Raw genomic sequence first — 23893 nt, 5'->3', positions numbered from 1 at the left:
TATTTTAAAAATGGAAAATAAGGAGCAATAATAGAGTGGGACAGAGTGTAAGAAAGAGGCGTTGAATCATAGAAGTGAAGGTCAACAGCTTTTCTATGTCTTCACTTTTTTACATTCATGCAGAGTCTGCGTTTGGACGAAATGTCCTTTCAATTGTCTTTTGGAACGCTGTCGTCGTTTACAGTGTTCCCGGTTAGCACTGCATGTCCTGGAAGGCTGCGGCTCCTGAACATACACTTAGAATGAGAACGTCATTATTTTTAGTGGTACAGCAATGTTCATATTTTATACCCTTCCGGCACCGTGTCAGTCCCTTAAGTGCATCCCTACAGCTTGATACATTGCTGGATTGATCATGATGTCATCTGCATGGCTAAATGGAACTCCGTGGGTCGAGATGGGTCGGAGGACTGTGGGTGGAGAGGTGGCAACCTCGTCTGAGACTTTTTCTTTTTTTCTCATGTAATGTTTAGACGAGTTCGCCTGGCTGAGCCCCTCGCGTCTGAATTCCATGTTTCTCAATAATAAATGTAGCCAATGTTCGGGTGAAGAGAGGTGAGTACAGAGAATATCCATTGTCTAGAGAATTTGTTGAAATCCAGGAACAAATGCCAGGAAAGTACGTTCTCTGATCAGTATGACCACAAAGGTCCAAGTCAGGGGTTTCAAACACTCGGCTCAAGGGTCTGCTCAAGGGTAAAATACACTTGGTGACTGTGTAACATCTAAAAACGACTAAAAACTAAACAAATCCTACTTTGTTTACCTCACATGGGAAAAATAATAATAATAGTATGTTATGTACTGTTTGGTTGGTATTGCATGTAACCGTAGTAGACATGGCATAGTAGGGTAACGTGACCAACAGCAATGTTTCTAATGCTGCTGTAGCCTGAGGCACCACAGGAGGCCACACATTCACATGTTCTTCTCAGAAACTGTGCTGGACTAATGTCGCTCTTCCCTTTGTGTCTGCATGTTAAAGGTGTACGGGAGGATTTTCCCGAATTTTAGGAAAGAACCGCCCTCTCCACCTTTTGAAAAAATGCACATGCGCAACGCTCTCCCTGCTCCCGAGACGGAACACCTACTAGAACGTGACGAGCCCAGTTCTCCTCGTACACGCTCTGTTGACAAGTCGGCCTCGCTCACACAAGCATACCACAACGATCCTCTTCCGAGTCCGTTTCCAGTTCGTGATTCGCCCTCTTTTAAACGGCATTATCTAGTAAATGCAGGAGCGGGTGTTCTACACGCTGCTACGCTCTCTGTTTGTTTGTTTGTTAGCAAAGGCCATGAGGGAGGAGACGCAATGGTAAAGACTGTCACTCAGATAGATCTCATCTCACCTATTTCTATGTACAAGAAGTTTTGCCGCAAAAATGACTGATGGTACATTTAAAAATCTTGACAGGCCTGCGGTAAAGAAAAGGAAATGTTAGCAGACCTGTGGTCACCGTAATAACTACTGACGATGCAAAGTACAAAACAAACTAATCAACCCTGGAAAGTTACAATCTAGACGTAGAGAACTTTTACTGGAAGTGATTTGAAATGGATTTCTCCAAATAGAAGCCAAACTTTCCCTGTGGAGTAGAAACTTGGCGACTGAAGCGTCAGTGGGAAGCCCAACCTGGGCTTTCAGCGCCATCGGGTGAAACTATCTCCCAAAACACTCTGGTCTTGTTTCTCTCTTCCCAAGCCTTTCTCTTCTTCTCATACACTTCAAAGACACTTTTTCTCTTGCGACCCTCTGCCATTTTCAAAGTACCCGGTGAGAACTGTGAGCTAGCTGAAGGGTTAGCTCACCATAGACACCTGAAAGCGCGCATGCGCAGAAAGTGAAAACTAATAGATCCACGCTACCTGGGGACGAGCACGTACGACGGCCTTGCGTAATATATCACCAGAATAATTGACAATTGGGAGGACCAATAGTCTTGATGATCCACCCGGAAGAAGAACATCCTCCTGTACACCTTTAAATAAGCAACAATATGGTGTAGGCTGCGCTGCCTACCCTACTATTCTTCATGTATAGTGAGTGACGCCGTGGAGGCCTGGCAACGGTCTGTCACCTCAGAAGCTCATTGCTAATTCTGCTTGCACTCCCTGCCTACAAAGTCTTTAGCTGTTAATTTAGGTAAAAAATATGATGCCCCTCATCGTTCTACTCAGCCGGATTCAGATCAATTGTTCAATAAATGTGGTTTCATGTTTTCTCAATCCACAATACCTTGTATATATTTGTATTACTTACCCATTTCCCTCTATTCTTTCATTGTGTTTTTTTGTGGAAGCCTATTGTGGAAATAGGCTGTTTTTTTTATCTACATGAGCCACATGCAGCTGACCCTTTCTGTTTAAAAAGTGTTTTGTTTTGGTTTCTTTTGTCCTTTTTTAAAATGTAATTTTTCCAGATAATGTGATTATGAATTCGCTCTGCCTCACAAACTGCATCGAGCCCTGGGAACTTTCCACTTCTCCTGGTTACAGTAAGCCAGGTGCGATTTTGGCAGAATCAAGCATGTAAGTAGTCAACATGTAATAAGTTACGAAAGCAGATGAGGTTGTTACTCAGCTGATCAATTTAAAAGTTGGCCGTGGTAGCCGTGGTAGCCGTTTGGCAGATTGTCTGGAAGCATCAAGGGAACCAGTCATGAAGCAAGCAGAGAGGATCAGTCTGAAAGACAGCTGATTCAGGCTTCACACACACACACACACACACAAACTCTACTACATGTTGCAAGTACAATGTTCCACACTGCTTCTACCTCCTAACATGACTTGTACTGATTACAGGCCCACTAGCTAGTACAATGTGTTGATGCCATTTAAGCGCTGAAGGTCAATGATGTGAGGAAGATGCAGTTTATCCACCCAGGGACACATTTACTTGATGAGAAGGGGAACAGAGACCAGAGGAGGGTAGATCCCCAACACAAAACACCTGCTTCCATCTGTGCTTGACAGGTTTCTATGAGAGCTTCTCCAAAGGAAATATTAGATGTGGTTTTCTTCCTAACTGTAATTGACATCCTTCCAAAGCAGATGAAATGAGTGTACAGAAAGCGTGACGAGACAGCTGCTGATGCACGTACGTACGTACAGTATGTTCCACTACAGCGTCTTGGCATTGAGCGAAATGTCAAAATGTTCTGGCAAACAGCAAACCAATTAAATCAGTGTATTAAATGCTTGGATTTGGGCTAGAGATTAACTTGTTGCTTACACACAGCTGTGGGAAAGAAGTAAAAAAAAAAATAGGGCACAGAAAACATTGCTGGAAGGTTTTTTTCCCCCCTTTTTATTTCTTTCTTTACAGCGTTTCACCTTCCTGACAAAAGATAGTAATGCATCTGGGGAGTGAGACTAAGTGCCGGCTTATATCAGTTTGTAATGCCAGCTATCTTACAAACACCGAGAGCCGGATTCAAACAAAAACAGCTGCCATTGGGGAAGATGACTCCCCTATTATGTATCGCTCCCTACAGAAGGCCGGGCTGTAGAAAGAGGATTATCATCACACCACCATCAGACTACGCTCCGGAGAAACCACAACATGAGACAATGGAAGAAGAGGGAGAATGTGTTGTAGAGGAGAGACTTCCATCCATCTCGTCCCGACCGAAACATATAAAGTGGTGAGGGGACCCTGGAGCTGGTCGGATGAGAGATAACTGGAGAAAAACATGTAGATCCCAATGAGAGTCATGTGAAGGTGTCACACTGTGAGTGGACAATGACCCAGGAAGAAACCACAACAACACATTGACATGGAGCTCTGGCATTGTCGAGAATAATGTTTCAATTCAAAGGTCATTGAATTATGGCAGCAGGGACAGTGTGGATACAGCAGTTGACTAATGTGTCTATGCAAACTGGCAGGAATGTTTTAAACTCAGAAAACATACCAGACATTTTCCAGGAGCCACAGCCGGCGTAGGTAACCACCTATTGAGTGTCTGCAGCAATGGTGTCAAGTGAGAAGGCAAAACTTCCATTGGGTTTTTGGTGTCTGTTCTCAAGATAATGTTACTCGGAGACACTGAGAACGCCATTTTTTTGAAAACGACTCCCAAGGTGTAAACAGACAAAATGAAGACTTTCTGAAAATGGGATGGGAATAAATACATTCTTTATGATTCCATGGCTGATTCAATTCTTAATCGTTCTCTTATTGATGCTCAATTAGAAATGAATATTATGTATATATTATAATAATGTATTAACGGTTGAGGTTCACTCAGGAGTGGATGCAAAACGTGACATTCATTCAAAGTTATTGCTGGACATTGGTCGTATTCCCTCCCTGTGATCAAATGTTCACATTGCAAGTATTGCAAGTTGCTCTGTTGTCATACTTTCTCATTAAATGTAAAAAAAAAATCAAGTGTTTCCTGCTGGGACGTTGTATAGCTTGCAACGTGTGTGGTAATGCAATTTGCACCAACTGCAATCATGAAGGGAACTGTTCTGCCAAATCCAATCTGACAAACGATTCCAGGGAATTGAAGCATTGGGAACCGATTCTCAACAAGAACCGGTTTTTAATTCCCATCCCTCCTCAGCACACCTTCTTGTTGAACTGCTGCCATTGGTCATGCACACCGTGGCCGTGGAGAATGGCAGAAACACCTCCAGAGTGTCATGGCTCCCAGTCCACAGTACGCATACACAAAATCCATGTGTTTTCACTTCAGTTTCCAAGGCATCATCCAGTATTTGATTTAGGAGTAATGCCTTAGGAAATCAGAGATCCAAAGCTTTTTCTTTGAGGCGTTATTGTGACGGTGTGGAGCCACTGAACTGATGAGCCATGGAGAAACGCTGGTCTGTGTTTCAGGCCTGAATCTGTCACTGAACTATCAGTGGTTGTGTTGTGTTGTGTTCTGCTTCTCAGAACACATCTTGTGTTTGTCAAGTAAATCAAAGTAGTCAAGGTTGTTTCTTAATGTTGACATTGCACCTGTTTGATGTTGCTCAATAACAATTTGAATGGTTCAACAACCTCAGCAATTCTAGTCTTTATTTTCTATATTGAACAATTCAATTGATTGAGTTGTACGTAATCTTCCATTCAATTTATAGAGAAGGTTGCTTGTCTTGGTCTTTATATCAGAAGCCCGGTTGCTTGTTTTCCCTCACAGGATCTGGCATCAGTACTTGTGTGATTTGTAGTCACTTGATTTAACAAAAAATAAATGTCAACTTTGTTCCGTTTGTAATAGCTATGAAATGCCTGCAATAGGTGGCGCCTTGACAAATTGATACCTTGTCGCTGCTCCAGCCACAATTCCACAGCTTCCACAGACTGAGCCGTCCAGAGGCATGTGTCAGACTGGCGGAGTAGCAACAATAACAAGAACGGTCCTCGTGAAAAGCAGCTGGACGAGCCATGAATTAATACGGCATCCAATGCACACAATTACCCAGGAGTTTACTGCAGGGAATATGACTGGGCGTGCGTTGTCAGAGTCAAGATACAGATCAGTGTATGAACTGTCAGAACGCATCATTGTAAACATGGTGATGTCGCTGGTCTACACATATTGGAAAATTGGTTGTGCGTCAGGGGAAGTCGTCGTGCTTTGGCCTCACATTGACTATTTGAAGAATTCAGGAGATGAATAAAACAAAAGAGTGTTTTTCCTGAGGTGAACCAGCCTTTGTGCAGTTTATCAAATATGTGTAAAAGGAGGTGATGGAGATGGAGAAGGGCTGCGTCTCAGCCGGTTCTGGGTGTAGCTCTGACCCAGACCTCACCACATACGTACATTTCCTGCTTCTCTTTCAACCCACATTCAGTCAAATGAGATGCATATGAGAAACTGGCTAATTCGTAAGAAGTCACCTGTCTGAATGTTGTCCAATGAAAAGGTGAAACTTCATGTTCTTGGAGTTTACTCATATTTGATGTCTTAAAATGTTGGAATGAGACCTTGAGAGTGCTCAACTCTTTTTGATAACCTTGTTTCAATCAAGGAGCTTTAGAAAATGTTATAGTGGGTGGAATAGTTTTATATGTAACGCAACATTTCAAATCTCACATCATCACTGACTTCCTCTATACAACTTTGGTGGTTGTTGTTGTTGTTGCTTCCAGTCTTTAAAAATGCATCATATGTCTTCTCCAGCAGAAGTAATGACTCAAGATTCAAGTCTAATTACTAAAAAGCTTTAAATGTTTGGTTTTAACACTTGAAATGACAATATCTAATGATAATGATCTCGCCTTTTTTGGGGACTAAGCTTTCCGTGTGATATTTTTTAACTATGTATGAAGCATCTTGAAATAGTTTCCATCCATAATGACTTACACCTTAAAGTGTTTGCAAGATGGCATCAAATAGTCTGGCCTCAATGTGAAGACGGCTGCTTCTGTTAAACACGGTGCAATAAACAGACTTCAACTAGATGGAAATGCTACATTTCGACTGTTAGTGCACTTTGAAAGGGAATTGACCGTTTAGAAAGCAGCTTGACCAGTAGCCATAGTGCTAGCCCTCAGTTAGTCACTTCGTCCATACATTTGGCTTTGGTTTGCCTGAAGAGAATATTATTATTATCTACACTTGATAGTGAAACAGATACAGCCTGTTTGCTGATGTAAACTTTAGCACCGTCTTCAAGCTGGTGGTGCGTTGGTTTGATTCCCCATTCTCCCCCTGTACACATGTGGAAGTGCCTTGAGCAAGGCATTGAACCCCAAAGAAGTGCCAATGGATGGACTGAGTGCCTTCGTGACAGATTCCTCCATTGGTGTGTGAAGGTGTGTGTGAATGGGTGAATGTGATTAAATGCTTGAGGACTGCTCAACAACCAAAATGTGAGGATCTATGAGAATTATGACAGTGACTGTCATGAACATAATAATAATTCATTAGGTGTGGTTTCAATCACGAGCATTTGATATAGTTTGCTTCAATATATACTTTATGAAATGTATCAAGAGCAATTGCCATAGGAAGCTGTTCCAAACATACTTCAATTGTTATCGATGCTGCCAGTAAGTTATCCATAGTTTGTCGGTTTGTGTTTAGAAGATGAGGAACACTAATATTAGAATACACTGGATTGAACTTCAAGACTCCCGCTGGTAAAGGAAAAAAGAGACAACACAAAAATGACAAAGCAAGATTGCAAATGTTTAAATTTCAGTTGGCCAATGTATCGCAGTATTAAGAATTAAGACAGACAGCACTGGGGTGAATTATATATCGTGCATTCAAGCTGTGCAAAATCCAACTGATTGAATGAAAAGTGTAAGTATTGGTTTGTAATGTCGACTACTAGTCACAATATATTATAATGACTATATTCAGTGTGTGTTTTTTTTTTTTTTTTTAACATGTCAAACCGTTTTGTGACTTCAACAAAATGTGTAATTCAAAAGCAACGTTTTTACTTATTTTCAAGTTTCCTTGAGTTGTGTATTGTGTTTGTGACCCTGATCAATGTGAGGAATTTGTGGGCTTGATCAGCCCCACAGTAACTGCACCCTAATTACTGACTTGCATGTCGAAGTTCCCAGAGAGTCCAGTAACCTTGTTAGGCCAAATCATTTGTCTTCATCAGCAGCAAAGACTTGCAGTTAGTCCCGATGGGGCCCGGCTTCACTTCATCAATTAGAGGAGCCTGATTTGGTTAGATTACGGCCATATATCTCACACAGGTAGCATTTAGAGGCGTTATTACCGAGCCTTTGACCCAGTTAGAGTTGTAGAGGAAGTCCTCTGTGGCCGTGGACATCAGGCTGTTTCCTCGCTCACTGGTAGTGACCCTGCAGAAAACAATCTGTCCATTACTCACAAGTAGATTTTATAATTAGTGTTACATCATCTAATTACATTCGCAGTACTTGTAAGTTCTTTTTGTTGTTGTCTTAGTTGATCTGATTACATATTTATCATATAATTACTGCATATTTGATGAGTTCTGTGTGGGAAACTTTTGCACAACTGATTCTCAAGTCATGTTGTCACAAATAAAGACTTCCTGGAGTGTCCCTCTTGAAAATGGTCAAGGTGCTACAGATAGCTAAATTCAACTACACAAAAATCATGTATGTGTTTGGTTGGGTTGAGTGCAAATGGGATTTTTAAGGTGATGCAGTTGAACACTGTGGCTGTGGGTTTGAATGTCTTCTGTAGAATTCTAGTTTTGTGGTGCCATTTATTCATAACAAGTCATAATTACTATATTTAATATGTCTTCTATGATGTGTCTTCAGCCAGAGCTTGGTCATGGAAAACACTCGGTCAGCGCTGCCTTAAAGCTCAGACAACACTCCAGACTGCAGCATGACGTCCCTGGAGACGTCATTACGGCTCAGAGAAGTCATCCATCAGGGGAAGAAGAGACGACCACCACTTCACAAAAGTTTGACGGGACCCAATCTAAACCTGACCACACGAGACTCTCTGACTGGTTTTCAGCTCTAAAGCCCTGTGATAGCCTCTTTTTTCCACAGTGTTCATTAGCACTGTTTGAAAAGCAGATGAAGGACAATGGAGGAAGAGCTGTGAGTCGTGCAGGGTCCTGCCTCCGCCTGGCCGTCTGTGCTGGACCAGTGTAACCCTGCCTGCTCTGACCCACTTCCTCACAAAGACACACACACACACACACACACACACACACACACACACACACACACACACACACACACACACACACACACACACACGCGCCATGTCTCCCCTCCAAACACACCTCCTGAGGAAACCGCACTGAACACCAATTTCAAGTGAAAACGCAAAATGTTTGTTACATTTTCAGTGTTACACAACAATGCAGACACTGAAAACGCAACTTTATGGAAATCAAAGTTTCCACAACGACCTTTTCGAAAATGCTTGGGCTCTGCAACCGTGCAAGTGAGCAAAAACAACAATTTCTCGGAACATTCAAGCGCCATCCCAAGCGCTGCTACAGTATATGCACATCATGGCCGTAGTAAATAGTTCTTCTGCACATGCTCAGTCGATGGAAAATGACAACATTGTTTCCATAATCTCCTGGACTTGGTAGTTTCATCTTGCCAGTCAGTGTAATAGCAACCGATTTCTGTTGTCTGCTCACAGGAATGTCATTGTTCTGGCTTGTGAATGTTTATGGTGTATTGTTGTCTGTACACCTGTGTGTGGTTTCGTTACAACAACAAGTTTGTTAACTACACTGGTTTCAGTGTTTCGGCTGTTACCATTCAACAAACCTCTTTTTAAGGACGTTGCATGTAAACATGGACTTTTATGAAAAGCAACAACAAAATCCATGTGTTTTGACTTGACGTGACAGGGCCTGAGTCTCCCCTCCTCACATCTGACACCTTCAACGTGCTGGGTGGAGGTGGAGGTGGAGGTGGAGCGGCAGCAGGAGCTCCCCGCAGCAACTTAGCTGTTGGTGGACTTTCATTTACATTTGAAATACAGCCAGATAAATACTCCAAAATATCTTCTTCTTTTTTTTTTTTTTTTACTAAATCTTTTTTTGTAATTTTGATGAAAATATGTGGAATGCCAGCACAAAGATCCATTCTCTTTCATTCAAGAAAAATAGAGATTGAACAGAAAACGTTACCGTTCACAAGCCTTTCAGTCCCACTGAGCAACTGATCCTAACTGCCACCAAAAATATACTCTATTGTGAGTTTCGTCTTGAAGGAAGTGGTCAGTCTTTTTAAATAGTGTTCAACAATCACAGCTGCTACTTCTTTTTGTAAATGCTGGAAAGCTGACTCTCATCAATCTGTGTAATTACCTGTCTCATCTATCTGTTTTTGGAATCCCCATAAAAGAGGCCACAGCATTAAAACAACCATCTGTCTTCAACCAGCTGCTTCTTCTTTGCTTGACGTGCAGCTCAGCTTTGTCTGAATTTGGCTTCTCCTCTTTTAACCAAGCTTGCAGAATGCAATTTGCCATCTGGGCCCCAACATCTCAAACTTCCCCTATGGATGTTCCCTCATCCATCCATCCATCCGTCCATCCATCCATTCATGGATGTTGACATTGACAGACTTTCTTTACATTGCACTGTCGAGTGCCTCAGTTTAATGGCGTTCAAGTGTACTTGCTCCACAACCCGTAAGTTCAGTCAACCCAAACTTAAGTCCTGTTAGTTTGAAACACAATTTGCATATTTGAAGACAAGATTATTATAATGCATGTATCTCCAGTTTACTTGAGCTTGTGTTTGTGACTCATACTCGTCAAGTCATTGACTGTGACGTGTGCAGCAGCAAATTCCAGCACACACAACAAGAATGCAATGCAACTCTGTCGCACCCAAATTGTTGCCATCTGAACTGCAACAAAACGACCACGGTCGCTCTAGACAAGGCTCGACACAGCCACATAAACGTATTGCAAATAGCAGCAATTGAACAACATACGGATAATACAAGTACCTTCAGTCAGCTCCCAAAAACCATTTGGCACAATATCAATATAATACTACCCCACATCTGTTTCACAATAAAACTCTTTATTGTGAAGGCTGTTATTGTAAAAATGCGGCAGATTGGTTAAGTGTACGAGCTGCGTGCTAACGGGTGGGAAAGCGTTTAGAGTTCTTAAACCTTAAACAATGAAATGAAGAGAACCTCACTAAAATGGATGGAAACCATCACATAAAGTTCGCCGACTGTACTTTAAAGTTACTGGTACAATAAACATGGCTTGGTTGTACAAACACAGGTAGGGTTGGGAGAAGCCTTCAGACCCTACAGACTTCCATTGGAACCGATGAGAGCAAGAAGAAAAGTTCTGCTGTGACGTCAGCCAGCTGCCCAAAAAAATGCTTGTTCTGCAGGAGAGTTCATGCTCTGAGAACAAGCTGTGGAACTTGCAGGCCACGCCCCCTCGCACCAGGCCACGCCCCCTCCCCACAGGTCACTCTCCTTCACAGCAGGCACACTTCTGTCAAGCAGCATTTTAGCTTTTCAACCGCACAGCATATTTCTCGCTTCAAATGTTTTCAGAAATACATTTGTCTGAACTGTTTCAGTAATAAAAGAGAAGTTTGTGTCCTCACTGCCATTTTGGGCGGGTTTGAACTGCAGGAGATGACAGCCCTGAGTGATGTGTTTAGGGGCATCATGTAAATCCACATGCGGCATGTTAACAAGCTGCGGGGCTCATATAGTAGTGTTGGGATCTGCAGGACCACAGAAAGTTTGTTCATTTCTGGGGAGAGACAATATTCATTTGTCATGAGACGCAGTCATGACATGAATTCTGACCCAGGAATGTGATGGCCTTTCACACCTAGAGTGGGGAAGGGGGGCACATTCTCCAGGACCTCCCCCCCCCCTTTCTGCTCAAGACTCTCCCCCATGCAATCAGCCAGTCATTGATTGGTTGAAGCTCTCAGGCTTTGACACCTCTGAAGTCACACGTGGACAAAAGGCTTTCAGCCAGCCTCCATTTTGATGCTTGCAAAGCAAACTCCAAGGAGGTGAGTTGCTGGAGGCAGCTCATTCAGTGTTAGCATACAGCTAACACCAGAGGCCTGTAACCAGGGGCCTCCACTCCTCTCTCATCTGCTGACCCGACCATGAGGGTCAGACCTTCCCCTGATCCAGAGACCAGCACCCAGAGTCTGCTCTCCAGGGAAACCAACCGGTTTCTCCGGGACGGACCAGGGACCCTCACAGAACTACTTTGTGTTTTCCTGAACAAGCAGGAAAACCATCACAGACCTGAGCGACCAGCTCCTCAGTCTGGACAAAAGGAACAACCAGGAGCTGCAAAGAAGGACTCCTGAAACATCAACTTCATCTTCTTCTCCTCAGCCTGCAGAACCAGCAACCACAGTTAGCAGGAGGTGCTAACTACAGGAGAAGACACCAGCTTCCCTCCAGCAGGGCAACAACCAAACTCCTTCAAGGAAGTGGGAACAACAACTGGGCTTTACCTGAGATTAGTTAAACCTGATGCTATGATAGAACTGTTTAACTTTATGAAGATGTGTTGGTTCTATTACAGTGATTGAGTTCTATAGATAATGATATTAGGAGCAGTTATCAACCTGTAAACCAACGTTAGCTCTGCCACAGACACAGGGTCTGCATGCTAATCTTTGCTTTGCTAACTAGTTAACTCACAACCCTACACATATCACATCAAAGACAACATCACACAGTAACTGAACACCATCTGACGACTCCTGACGTTTTACAAAACAAGTCTCATTCACATCAAGTCATTCTAGAAATGGTCCTTTAGCACAGACACACAGGAAGCAGATGCTACAGCTAGATTATATTGTTCTTTTGCTATCAGCACATGGTGGAGACCCAGGACAGACTTCCTGTTCTCTGATAACCTACATTTGGAATGTAGTTTCTTGTGATCCGCCATCTTGTTTTGTAGTTCCATCACACGCCTCACACACACTCCCTCCAACTCTCTCGCTCTCTTTCTCTCTCCACACACACACACACACACACACACACACACACACACACACACACACACACACACACACACACACACACACACACAGCTGTATATAGGTAGAATCTGTGTTTATTTGTTTTCATTGTTAATAAATATAATTTTTGGAATCATACTTGCTGTTTTATTAATGAGCACAAAGGAGAATGAAATGTCGACCTCTTCTGTGTCAAGAACTCCAAAATCCTTCAATCTTTACTGTTAATTCTGGTAATTGTAATTAATTTAATTAATTCAAATTCCTGATGAACTGTTTAGTATATCTTAAGAGACTGATAGAACTGAATTGACTATCATTTCCTGTTAAGACAGGTGGAGCTCCGAGGTTCTGATACACATCAGATTACATTTCAATAATATTAATAACTATCTTTGATAATTATTAATCATTATCGATAGCCAACCAAAACATAAATAGTGATCCATATGAGGTAGTAAATCCCTACATAATGGTCCCAACATAATGGTGCCACGTGTCCGGGCTACATAATGGTCCCAACAGTAGCAACATTACAAGCTAAACATGATTAAAGTATGACTGATAGTCATTAGCAAGCTGGAACAGCAAGCACATGGCAGAGTGGCACCCACATACTTCGACCAGGACAAATGATGTCACTTTGTTTGGCAGAACCTTGAAGTGCCAAACTTTCTTCTTGTTCTTATGGAGTATGAATCAGTCGTCAGGAGAATCTTGAAACAGATCGAGACCCAGATGTTACAGGATGATATGTAAGAAACAAAGCGAGCACAAGGTGGACACAATGAGGGAAACTCGACATGAAGTGGAAACATAAGACTTCCACTCTCATAAGTGTGGTAATAATTAGTAAGAGAGGAGTTGATCCACGCACTAGCGACATAACGGGCACCGGATGAGACCTCAAGTTGGTTAACATGAGTGCAGAGACCATAATCTAAACCTTGAGCTCTAAAATAATCATAAAAAAACTATTACCTGATCAACAGTCACTGATGATGTGTCAGGATCTAAAAATATTCATATGGTTCCTTCTCTCTTTGATGAGGTTGCACTTGCCACCAACAGTGGCAGCAGGCCACTGGACTGGAATTATCTGTATTGTATCAGCAGTGTTGATGTTGTGACATGATAACAGTGCATCTGCTTCAATAAATCATCGGCGGGGGGGACACCCACATTATCTGCAGGTGCGGGCGTACATTTGGATCCTGCAGTTACCTGCAAATATCTGCAGTGATCCAATCTGGAGCAAAGCCAGCAGTAGCAGCAGAGGCAGCGCTGGCTACTGTACAGCCGCCACACACAGGTACAACACTCTGTGCTGAGAGAAAACACCTGCCGTGCAACACCGACCGAGTGAAGGAAGAGCTGCAGTGCCTGGCTGAATGGGGCCTTTTCCCACTGATAACTGATTGGTTGGGTCGTCCGGCAGGCCAAACCAGAGGAAGCGGTGCCTCTCTACAGCTGCCATGCCGGAGCCTGCTGTTTGCTGTTATACCGCACAGTTTCTGTGATGAGACAGATCCAGGGCTGCCAGCGACACACACACACACACACACACACACACACACACACACACACACACACACACACACACACACACACTGAACTGGTCCTTTACGACACAGGTGGAAAAAGTACATTTTATTCATTTACTCAAGTAAAAGAGCAGATACTTTATAGAAGTAGAAGTCTTATAGAGTTCTTGTAACCAGGTGGAGAGTCAAAAATGTGAGTTCTGAAACAAGTGCACGAAAAACTATTCTCTGAAAACATGATCATCAGCACACACCACGGAATCACAAATTAAAGTATTTTTGAGCACAGGAAAAAAGAAGTAATCGATTATCTTGACTGTATATGAAGTACTATTATATATAATGTAAAACGTATTTCTGAAATGTTTACACCTTTTTATTTGTCATCACAGATGAACCAACCAACAAAGCCACTATAAATGTACCAAGTCAGAGGAAAATAATCAAGTCACAACAATCTGCATACATTCACTGGTCTACATACATTCATAGTTTTGCTCTAAATACAAAATGACCAATAGTTTCAAAATGAAAGCCTTCAGTGACTTCCATGATGTTGTCTTGACTAATTTCTAGAACTCAGTTTCAGACTAATGAGCATTATTGTACTATTGAAGTAGTCTGTTTTGCACTAGTAAACAAATATAATTATAATTAACAAAAACTCAAAGCAGCTTTGAATAGCTGCAGAGCCGTGTACCCACTTTCATTAAATGTATTTTGTTTGTGGAAAAGAAGACATTGATTCATACCACTGATGTTTTTTTCTCTGGATCAAAAACTGTAAACTCAAAATGTTGAGTGATAAATGACAAGACAGTTGTGAGATTGGAAAGAGTAGAAAGTACCAGTAGTGACCAACAAATCACTGAAAAACAAATAAGTACAACTAGTAAAAATAGTACAAAAACAAAGTATTTGTACACAGCCAGTTCGCACCAAGAGATAACTGGGTGACAGATTTATATTTCAATGCTTGTTTTCCTTCACTGGATGTCACCTCTAAATGCTTCTCCAGCTGAAAGACCCGGTTTTTATTTCTTGAACACACCTGACTGAAAGAGCATCACGACAAAAACATTCAGAGCCCCATGTTCCCCAAAAGTGAGGAACAGTCCTGGCTTCTGTCTGCGTTTTAGTTTGACACATAAAGCAAGGATGAAAAAAAAAGGACAAAATCACTGAGTCCTGTTGTGTAAGTGCGATTCATAAATGTGAGGGGTGAGTGTCACGGCCCCGGGAGGGCTCCAAAATCATGCTTGATCCACCTCCCAAGCTCCAAAGTGATTCAATTCATTAAAATCTCTTCAAGTAATTGCAGCTCATCTATGGCAGAGTAAATATTCAATTAATAGAGGCTTTTTAATAACTGTGATTTCTTCAACCCGCTGCACATAGCCTTGCATGTCTCCTCATCGTTAATTAAAAATTTTCTTTGGAGGTCAATTAAATTTCCTTTAACTGTTCATTAGCCATAATACAGGGGAGCACGAGAATCTATTAAAAGACCAGCTCATCTCCGCCCCCCCTCATCTATTTTTCATGCATTGTGGCACGGTGGGGGCTTAATTTGTCTCCATGCCCCCCCCCCCCCCCCCCCCCATCAGCACAGAGCGCTCTCTCCGGGTTGTGGAGGTGGCGAGCTGAGGCCGGGCGGAAGCGCTTTACCGGTCTCCGTGGCGTGTTTGGCCAAGGCTGACTGGCTGCCAAACAGCCAGAGACGGAGCGGGGATGAATCAGCACTGACAAGGTGAAGCCGGCTTCATGTTCGCCGGCTGACAGCTCAGGTGCTCAGAGAGATGGAGACACAACAGATTACATTTAGGCCACTGGAAATGGAAGGGGAGGGACAGAGAGAGACGGAGATAAAGAGAAAGGAAGAGAGACTCCAAAATGGTTTTTGGACTGCAGAAACGTTTCTTCACGATAAAGAAGAAGAAAGTAGAACTTGTGTGGGTGTTTTTCTGCAAGCTGTTGGTGTGGAGCGGCTCTTAAAACTCATCAAACCTGAGACTCCACAGGCGAGCAGTAAATTTGAGAGTTCCAAAATTAAATGTGGGCCAATTACGGGCCGCCTTGATGGTCTTGTTCAGCTTTGTTACCTCGGACACTGAGAATGTCCTCTTGTAAAACACGACCCGAAAGATTGTTTGTGCAGGCAGCTTATTATGAGCCATACTTAAGTTTTAGTGGGAAACATCTTCCGACTGTTGAATGAGACAATCAGACCTCAAAGTGACCTGGAACGTGACTGTGGTGACATTGACTCATAAACTGTAATCATTTAACTTGAGACAGATGCTGGGTTGGTTAATTGTGTCTCCCTCTAGTGGCAGGAGTAATTATGATCGGAGAAACTGAGAAAACCCCCTGATTTGTGACAAATGTTGAAAGTCATCATTTGAAGATGGGATGAGTAAAGGAATGTGTCCAACCGGATGTGATAACAAATAAGTCAAACAGTAGCATCGATCAATGTGAGAACTGAATCACAAACTTCAGACAGCTACCTATTAGTACTCTGAAATTGTTGTTGTGACTGAGCAAATCATGACAGCAGGAAAAGAGCAGCTGTAAGTAGATGGAACACAGTAGTTATTATTATGAAGTGTAACAGTGAGCTACTAAAAAGAGCAGATTTACTAAGACATGCTAAAGCACGCTAACCTGCAGGCTGTGCAGGATAGATGGTGCATTGGTTCACAAAATGAAATCTCATACCATGAAGTTGGTCAAATTATCCAACATATCGGAACATGGACGCAAAAAAAGAAATGCCTTTCACCACAACAAAAAAGAAAAAAGTTCAGCAAGAGCTGATTTGCATCTCTTCAAATTAAAAGATGCTCCTCCCGACATTCTGAGCTCTCAGTGACGTGAGCCAATTGTTCCATATTCCTGAAGGTACATTGATAGTGTCCTGTTAAGGCCGGCACACACTACAGGATAACTGGGCAGACGTTAGTCCTGATCTCCTCCTGAGCATTGGGAGCAAACGCCTGCTTGTCGGATGTCTGCAAGAAAAATCGTGTCTGATTTTCCTGTAGTGTGTGGAGTGTTAAGAGCGATTCTGTTGGGTCTGATCCGCTCTGAAGGTCTCGGAAGGAGAGATCAGTGATAATGAACATGTTCAATATTTGTGACAAGAAATCCTGTATCATGTTCTGCAAGAGAGGAGCCCAGCAGCAGGTTGTGTGACGTCATGAGTGCCAACCAGTTAAAGAACACTGCTGCTGCAGCCAATGACAGAAAGGTCCTCATGTGTTCATGACCTCATGAGATGATACCATTTTAATTGATCACTGTGACGGCAGAGTAGATTTGAGTTCCATAAGGTGGAACCAGGTGTGACCATTATTATTAACCTCAGTATTACAGATCAACCCTCATGGAACTAAACAGACTTGGAACAAGTCAAGAACAAGAACAAAAACAAAAACATCCTTCAAAGCTTCAGTGGCCAGAATTTATTTTATCATATCAAAAAGATTGTTCTAAAAACTTTGTCTCCACTCCTCTGAGCTGAGTTCTGGAAATGGGCAGGATAATCCATGCACCAATCAGGATAGTGTAAAAAATAGGTCATTTATCAAGAGATCTGATTGGTCAGGAGGCGGCGCCTCCATTCTCAATGCTTCAGAGTTAAACATCAGGGTACCCACGGTGATTTATCCCACTAAAAAGTGAATCTGTTTTGCAGTACGGTAATCCTGAAGTTACCTCGAATCATAATACTGGCCCAAGGTTGAATTGTGGCAACATGTTTGTTTATACATCTAGATGCTGTGTTTTAGACTGAAGTGACGTTTGACTACACGAGATTTGGAATATTGAGCGTGAAGTACCAACGTAATTCATGGACTGGACATTTCAGATCCAACCAGCAGAGATTTCCAATCCATGAAGCCAGACTTTCTCAAAGAAAGAGTCCTCAAGTCATGAGAATCGTCTGAAATGTTGTGAAATGGATCACTGATTGTCCAGTGCAGATGGAGAGCTGCTAAGATCCACTGGACAAACGGGATCTTGCTTCAAGAAATTCCGTGGCCACCAAGATGTCAACAAACCTGGGGATGTTTCACAAAATATAAAAGCTGGAAATGTGTGTTTTTCTGAGCGTAATGATGAATTTCCATCACAAAGACATTGACAATGTATTAGAGATGTACATGAACAACTAAATCTGACCCCTAAATTCTAAATGTTCCCCGTGTGGATTCTGGAATACAAAACACTTTAAGGTGCTGTTGTTGTACGAACTATCTTTATATTTTGGCAGAACATAATTCTGTAATAACAAGAAGTCTCCATCTTGAGTTGGTTATTTCCATGAATATTAAAGAATCTATTGTGGTCTATTGTGTAACTGTGGGCAATGTTGCTGGTGCATGACGTCATGTAATACTGGCTGGGAGGTGTCGGGAGCTTTCACCAGTACCAGTACCAGTACGAGTACTCTGGACGACTGGACTGAACCGACACTGGAATCGTATATGTGCATCCCTGGTTAGACATGTTGATGGTGACAGTAAACACAGAGAAGGTTAATCTCACTCACATTATTGGAATAGTTTCTCACTATGAAGAATTCCACCTCTTGTTGTGTTGCTTCGAGGGAAAACGACCACAGACTGTTAGACTCTAAATATTTGTGCAAATATTGTTTTCTCAGTGGAGGACAGTCTGAAGGTGGTGAATCCCACCCAGACGCATTCGTCTCCAGTGCTGACATGAAGATGTAAACCCAAATATCACATCCTCCCTCCCTTAGTCTGAGAGATGTATCCTAATAGCAGTAAAATGGTGCCTTTGTGAACGATGTCCCTACTCTGGACGCTCAGCAGGGCTGCGTCTCTCACAGTGCAGAATGAGGGCTCCGACACAGAGAAAGATTGTTATTTTAATTAGAATACTTTAAGTCCTGCCAGCAGAGTGAGAGAATTAGCGACTGAGTGTAATCACATGTTCTCTTAACAGTTCTTTTATTGTATTCTAAGCAAGTAGAAGGATCTGCAATTCAATTCTGAGAGATTAAACTCCCTGATAAGAGGCCGGCGGAACAAAACCTTATCAAACAAGGCATCACGAGGGTCTATCGGTGAGATACAGTATACTGTAGCAGTGTACCATGGGTGGTAATCTGCAATGCGTCCTATACGCTCTATCACTGCCCAAGGCTCACCCTGTTCTTGCTGCTGGAATATAAACATAAACTAATCATAACATTAATCTCACCATGCAAGTTTGCACTTTTGAAAGCAGCCCATCTGTGAAGGCTTCCCAATTAGCTGCTGTCATATGGCACAGCACACAACAGATCTCTGTCCTTGGTGCACCACTGTACAGGGGCAGAAAATAAACAATATGCTGGACTAATGCGTTGTTCTCATCTATAAAGCCCTTAAGATAAAGTTGGGGGTCTATTCTGGAAGCAGGGCACGAGCATTGTGTATCCTTGAATAGGTGAATTGTGCTGTTTTATCACCAGGAGTGCCTTCGTTAGACAAATAGCCGACAACACAAACCATAGTCAGGAGCAATCGATCAGGGATATTCACACCTTATCAAAGCCCAATAGCGCTGAAGGAGCAGCCAACAAGCTGTGCAGAACAAGTCGAGAGGCGCGACCTTCCAGCAAAAACAAAAGCTTTGCAATCCGCCCTGCACCTTTACTGTGTGTCTTACCTTGCGTCCACCCGTGTTCAGCTTGATGGGCGTGAGGAAGGGGTCGAAGATCATGTGGCTGGTCTCAATGTTGACGGGCGACTGCCTCTTCCCCACCGAGCACAGGTTCCAGGCCGAGTTCACCAGCCCCCAGAAGGACGGCACTGCAAGACACAAACGGCACAGCAGCTGTTTAGAGGCTGAACATCTGCATCCAGGAGATAGGAGCTCATTCAAGCAAGAGCAGTTCACCAATCTCAACTCCTTTCTTTCTTCTCTTTTTGTGATCAGACTCTGCAAACATATAGTGAGATAGATGTAATTAGCGGGCCTAATGTACGTGTGCTTTTAACTGCTTGTAGCCAAACTGAATTCTTCTTTTCATGAGAAATTGTACATTTTGCAAGGGTTTCTCATGTTATTTCCACTCTAGGGATGATGCGTTCTTCATTTCATGCCATGTCATATTGAATCATCAGTGAACAGAGGCTCTGAGAATATACAGCGTGAAGCACATCAATAAAAACAGTTTCACAAGAATGTCACCTGCGTACATAAGGAAAAAATAAAAAAACACAAGCCACAATTATTTATTTTTTGAATCAATTAAATTAAGAGCCACATGACATTCATTCTAAAAAAGTAGAAAGGAAAAGTAATTTGAAAACTAAGACATATATTCAGTCAGAACTCGTGAAGCCTAGCTGATGCTGCGATTATGATATTAGCAGTGGAGCCTTCAGTGAGGCCTTAGTGTCGTCAGGTCCCAAGTGATTGATTTTAAACCATAAAGTAGTTGCAAGCTTGCATGTTACCATATAATTGTGCTGTGAAATTACTGGATTTTGAATGTCACACTCTTATCTTGTCAGGATCAGATTGATCAATGTGATTTGGTCACAATCTGTCAGCTCCAATGCAAGAAACGGAAACAACCTACAATCAGCTACCACATGAAGCCACATACTTTAAGAGGATGTCAGCGTTGCATGTCAGCCAGTCATCTTCTTATGCAAGAGGGGGGCCACCTCCACCATAAATAAAAGTCCCATCATTATCGACTCGCACACGAGGCAGCTTTTAGCTAGTGATGTCTGCAGCAACCCCCGAGCTGCATTTTCCATTTAGGAGAGAGCATTACGCGGAGATGACTCACTCAGATTGTTTTTGCTATGCAAATCAAGTGAGATTTCAAACAAAAGTGGAAATAATCTGAAAATATGCAAATTCCTCATGAATCCGAAGGAGAAACAGACAGCGTGAAGTCCAACCTAAAGGCTTGGCACATCAACCAGTCCTACAAGGCACTGGTGGACACGCTCTACATCAGCGTTCACATTGAAGCCCAAGTCCAGGAAAACAGCTGGCAGTGTAATTACCACCCTTTCTAGAATAAACACAGTGTTACATAAAGAGGCTGTGCAGATTTCATGGTGTTTTCCTCAAGGAACGAATGTCGGCTAAAAGCTTTTTAAAAAGTACTTGAGAAAACACAAGTGAGCTTGTTGGAGCTCAGAATCATGTTGTCGACTGTTCTGGGAACGGCGTCCTTCATATCTATGTGGAACTGAGAATCCCGGAGGAGGAGGCTGCTTCCAGGCCCTCCAACCTTCATCAAGAGGAACCATATGTACGATACCAGGACAGCTTCAGGAGTTGTTCTCACAGGACCACCTCTTAACCTTCCACCTCCATTCCACTGACACATGCTTCAGTGACGAAAACCCTGATACTTGTAGTGGTAGTTTGAGCCACGTGTATAAAATACAACCGGTAAAAGCTGTTTGTTTAGATTTCCAGGACCAGATTTTGGAATAAGCTCCCAGAAACCAGACTTTACAAACCAGTACTTGGTCTGCTGAGGCCTTTCACTGCAGCGTTCCTTGTTTTATTCTGCTCTGCAGCTTTAAATCAATTAAACATTTACCTCCTGCATTTTATGTTACTTTTATGTTCATATGTTCATCCTTTTCAAATCTTCTCAACAATGCGTTCACGATTTCACTATTTTAACTCACCTTTACAGTAGGCATTGTTCTTTTTTTGCAGTTTTCTTTCATTTGTGAAGTACTATCAGTGGAAAAACTTAATTAGCCCTACTTGATAGATATCAACATTTTATAACATTTCGTAAATACTGATTTTATTTAAAATTGAAATTAATGTGTTTATTTACTAAGGATGTAATTCCTTAACTGCATAAGTTCTGCACCTTTTTACGTTGAGCTGTTGTAAGTTTGTGTTTCCCCCTGGGGAGGAATAAAGCTCTCTCTCTACTCATGTACTATGTAAAATGATTTAAAAAAGAATGTAATTGTATGTATTATGCAACAATGATCTCAATCTGCGGGCCAAACCCTTAGTGTTCACTTTTCTCTGCTGCACCATAATGGATAATAAAACCACTGAGATTATTTATTATTACTGTTTTAACTCTGCATTCAGTCACAAGTACAAAGGTCCTTCAGCTTCATGATTCAATTACAAGCAAAAACAGCAGCATATATATTTTTGCATGGTTAAAGGACGCCTTGGTGGAAGAATCCAGCCCACGTTGTGTTCTTGGTTTTGGGGTGAAGGTTTACAATGTACAATGTACAAATTACTTATTATTATTATTATTATTATTATTATTATTATTATTATTATGATTATGATTATGATTATGATTATTAGCATCATCATCATCATCATTATTATTATTATTATTATTATTATTATTATTATTATTATTATTATTATTATTATTATTATCATTATTATTATTAATAATAATAATGATAATCACACCAAGTGTGCCAGTACTGTTGCTTGGTATGCATATTGCAAAAAGAAGCTCTTTACTGAGATGAGTGCATTGCTCAGTTATTAAATAGACGTTGTTTTTTTAACGCTTGGCCATCAGAAATGTTCAATAAAACCTTTGCTCAGAAGACGATGGTACAGTCAGCAAGGAGTTCATCAGAGACCCACAACATGTGTTTAAGCTTCACCTGCAGCTTATGTATTATTTATAGAAGCTAAACAACTTAATTGTCTCCCCTCTCCTCTCTCGAATGCCCTTTAAAAGTCAGTGTGACCATGAGCATGTTTCAGATTGCTCTTGAATGCCCAACCAGACTGAACACCTTCCTGTCAAACTGCAGATACAGTGTGGTGTACAGTCATAGCAAACAGTCAAACTTTCATCACACAACACTGAGTCACATTGCAATAAAAAGCTTATTTTGCCAATACAGCTGGAGGTGGGATTTATACGAGCTGTCAATACTTTGACTTCATTGCAAAGAAGATTATAAATGTACACATGCACTCCCTTGTAAATAGTAAATACAGTGCTTTAAGCAGTATGCCTCAAAAGTTGACCTCAAACATAGTGTTGACACTGACACCAGGGGGCGGGTTGCTGCTTTTCTTTATGTCAGCAAAACGTGGTGGAGTCAGCAGCAGCAAGCACAGTCAGCTCTGGAATCGTGGCAAGCCAACTCCGCCAAGCATTTCAACGTTTCAACCCATCGCACCAGATCCTGACACGTGATGCAGCGGCCATTCAGGGCTTGTGTGGTGCTTGTCAGAAAACCCAGTGAACCAGGACGTTTGACCGAGATGCAGACGGAGTCCCGAATGACTCGGGCTGAGTTTGGACAACGGTGTTGGTGGCAGCTGAAGCAGAAGTCAGTTTGGAGTGTGAAAAGGCCGTCTTTCTCGAGGTTTGGCAGCACACAGGCACGACTGTCTCTCCAAATGCTAGCCAGCTGGAAGGTGAAAAAACCCCAAAAAACACCCAATAATCAGTGTCTAGACTCAGATTTCTTTGATTTCCAAGAGTGAAAACATATTTTAGAGTTTCTTAATGTCTTTATCAGTGATTCATTTTTACTTAACCTCAATTCCAAACCAGCCTGGGGGTGAGCCTAAAAGTGGTAAAAGCAGTATCAACATTGCAGATGGTTTGTTTAGAACAAAAGAAAAGAGTGCTAATAGGATCAAGTATCTCTATGGTGAAGGCTGGGGCAGAAAGTGATCATGAGTCTGGTCAAGGTGAAGAGCCTTGACCAGACTGTTTGTCTGTTGTGTTATATACCAAAGTAGAAAGGTTCATGCAATCCAAAGACACATTCCAGTATATTGTGTCACTGCATCACTTTTTAAATATTGGGTGGAGGGTTAATCAAACTTTCATTCAAAAGACTTTGATGTGAGTTCACAGTAGCGTGGGTCTTTCTTGGTAAAGGGCCTACAGCCGTGAG

General features: G+C 42.1%; 1 protein-coding gene across 1 annotated transcript in view; it reads right to left on the bottom strand.

The window, feature by feature from the left end:
* The window catches only part of LOC308146053 (carbonic anhydrase-related protein 10), a 345012-nt gene that overhangs the window by 174710 nt on the left and 146409 nt on the right, over positions 1–23893 (bottom strand). Inside the window, exon 3 of the mRNA XM_080517694.1 lies at positions 19665–19807. Within this exon, the coding sequence (XP_080373820.1) occupies positions 19665–19807 (143 nt within the window). The remainder of the gene's footprint in view (positions 1–19664; positions 19808–23893) is intronic.

This window comes from Blennius ocellaris (assembly GCF_963422515.1).
Source record: "Blennius ocellaris genome assembly, chromosome: 21".
In the NCBI taxonomy this organism is placed as follows: Eukaryota; Metazoa; Chordata; class Actinopteri; order Blenniiformes; family Blenniidae; genus Blennius; species Blennius ocellaris.
This window is presented reverse-complemented; position numbering and strand designations above follow the sequence as displayed.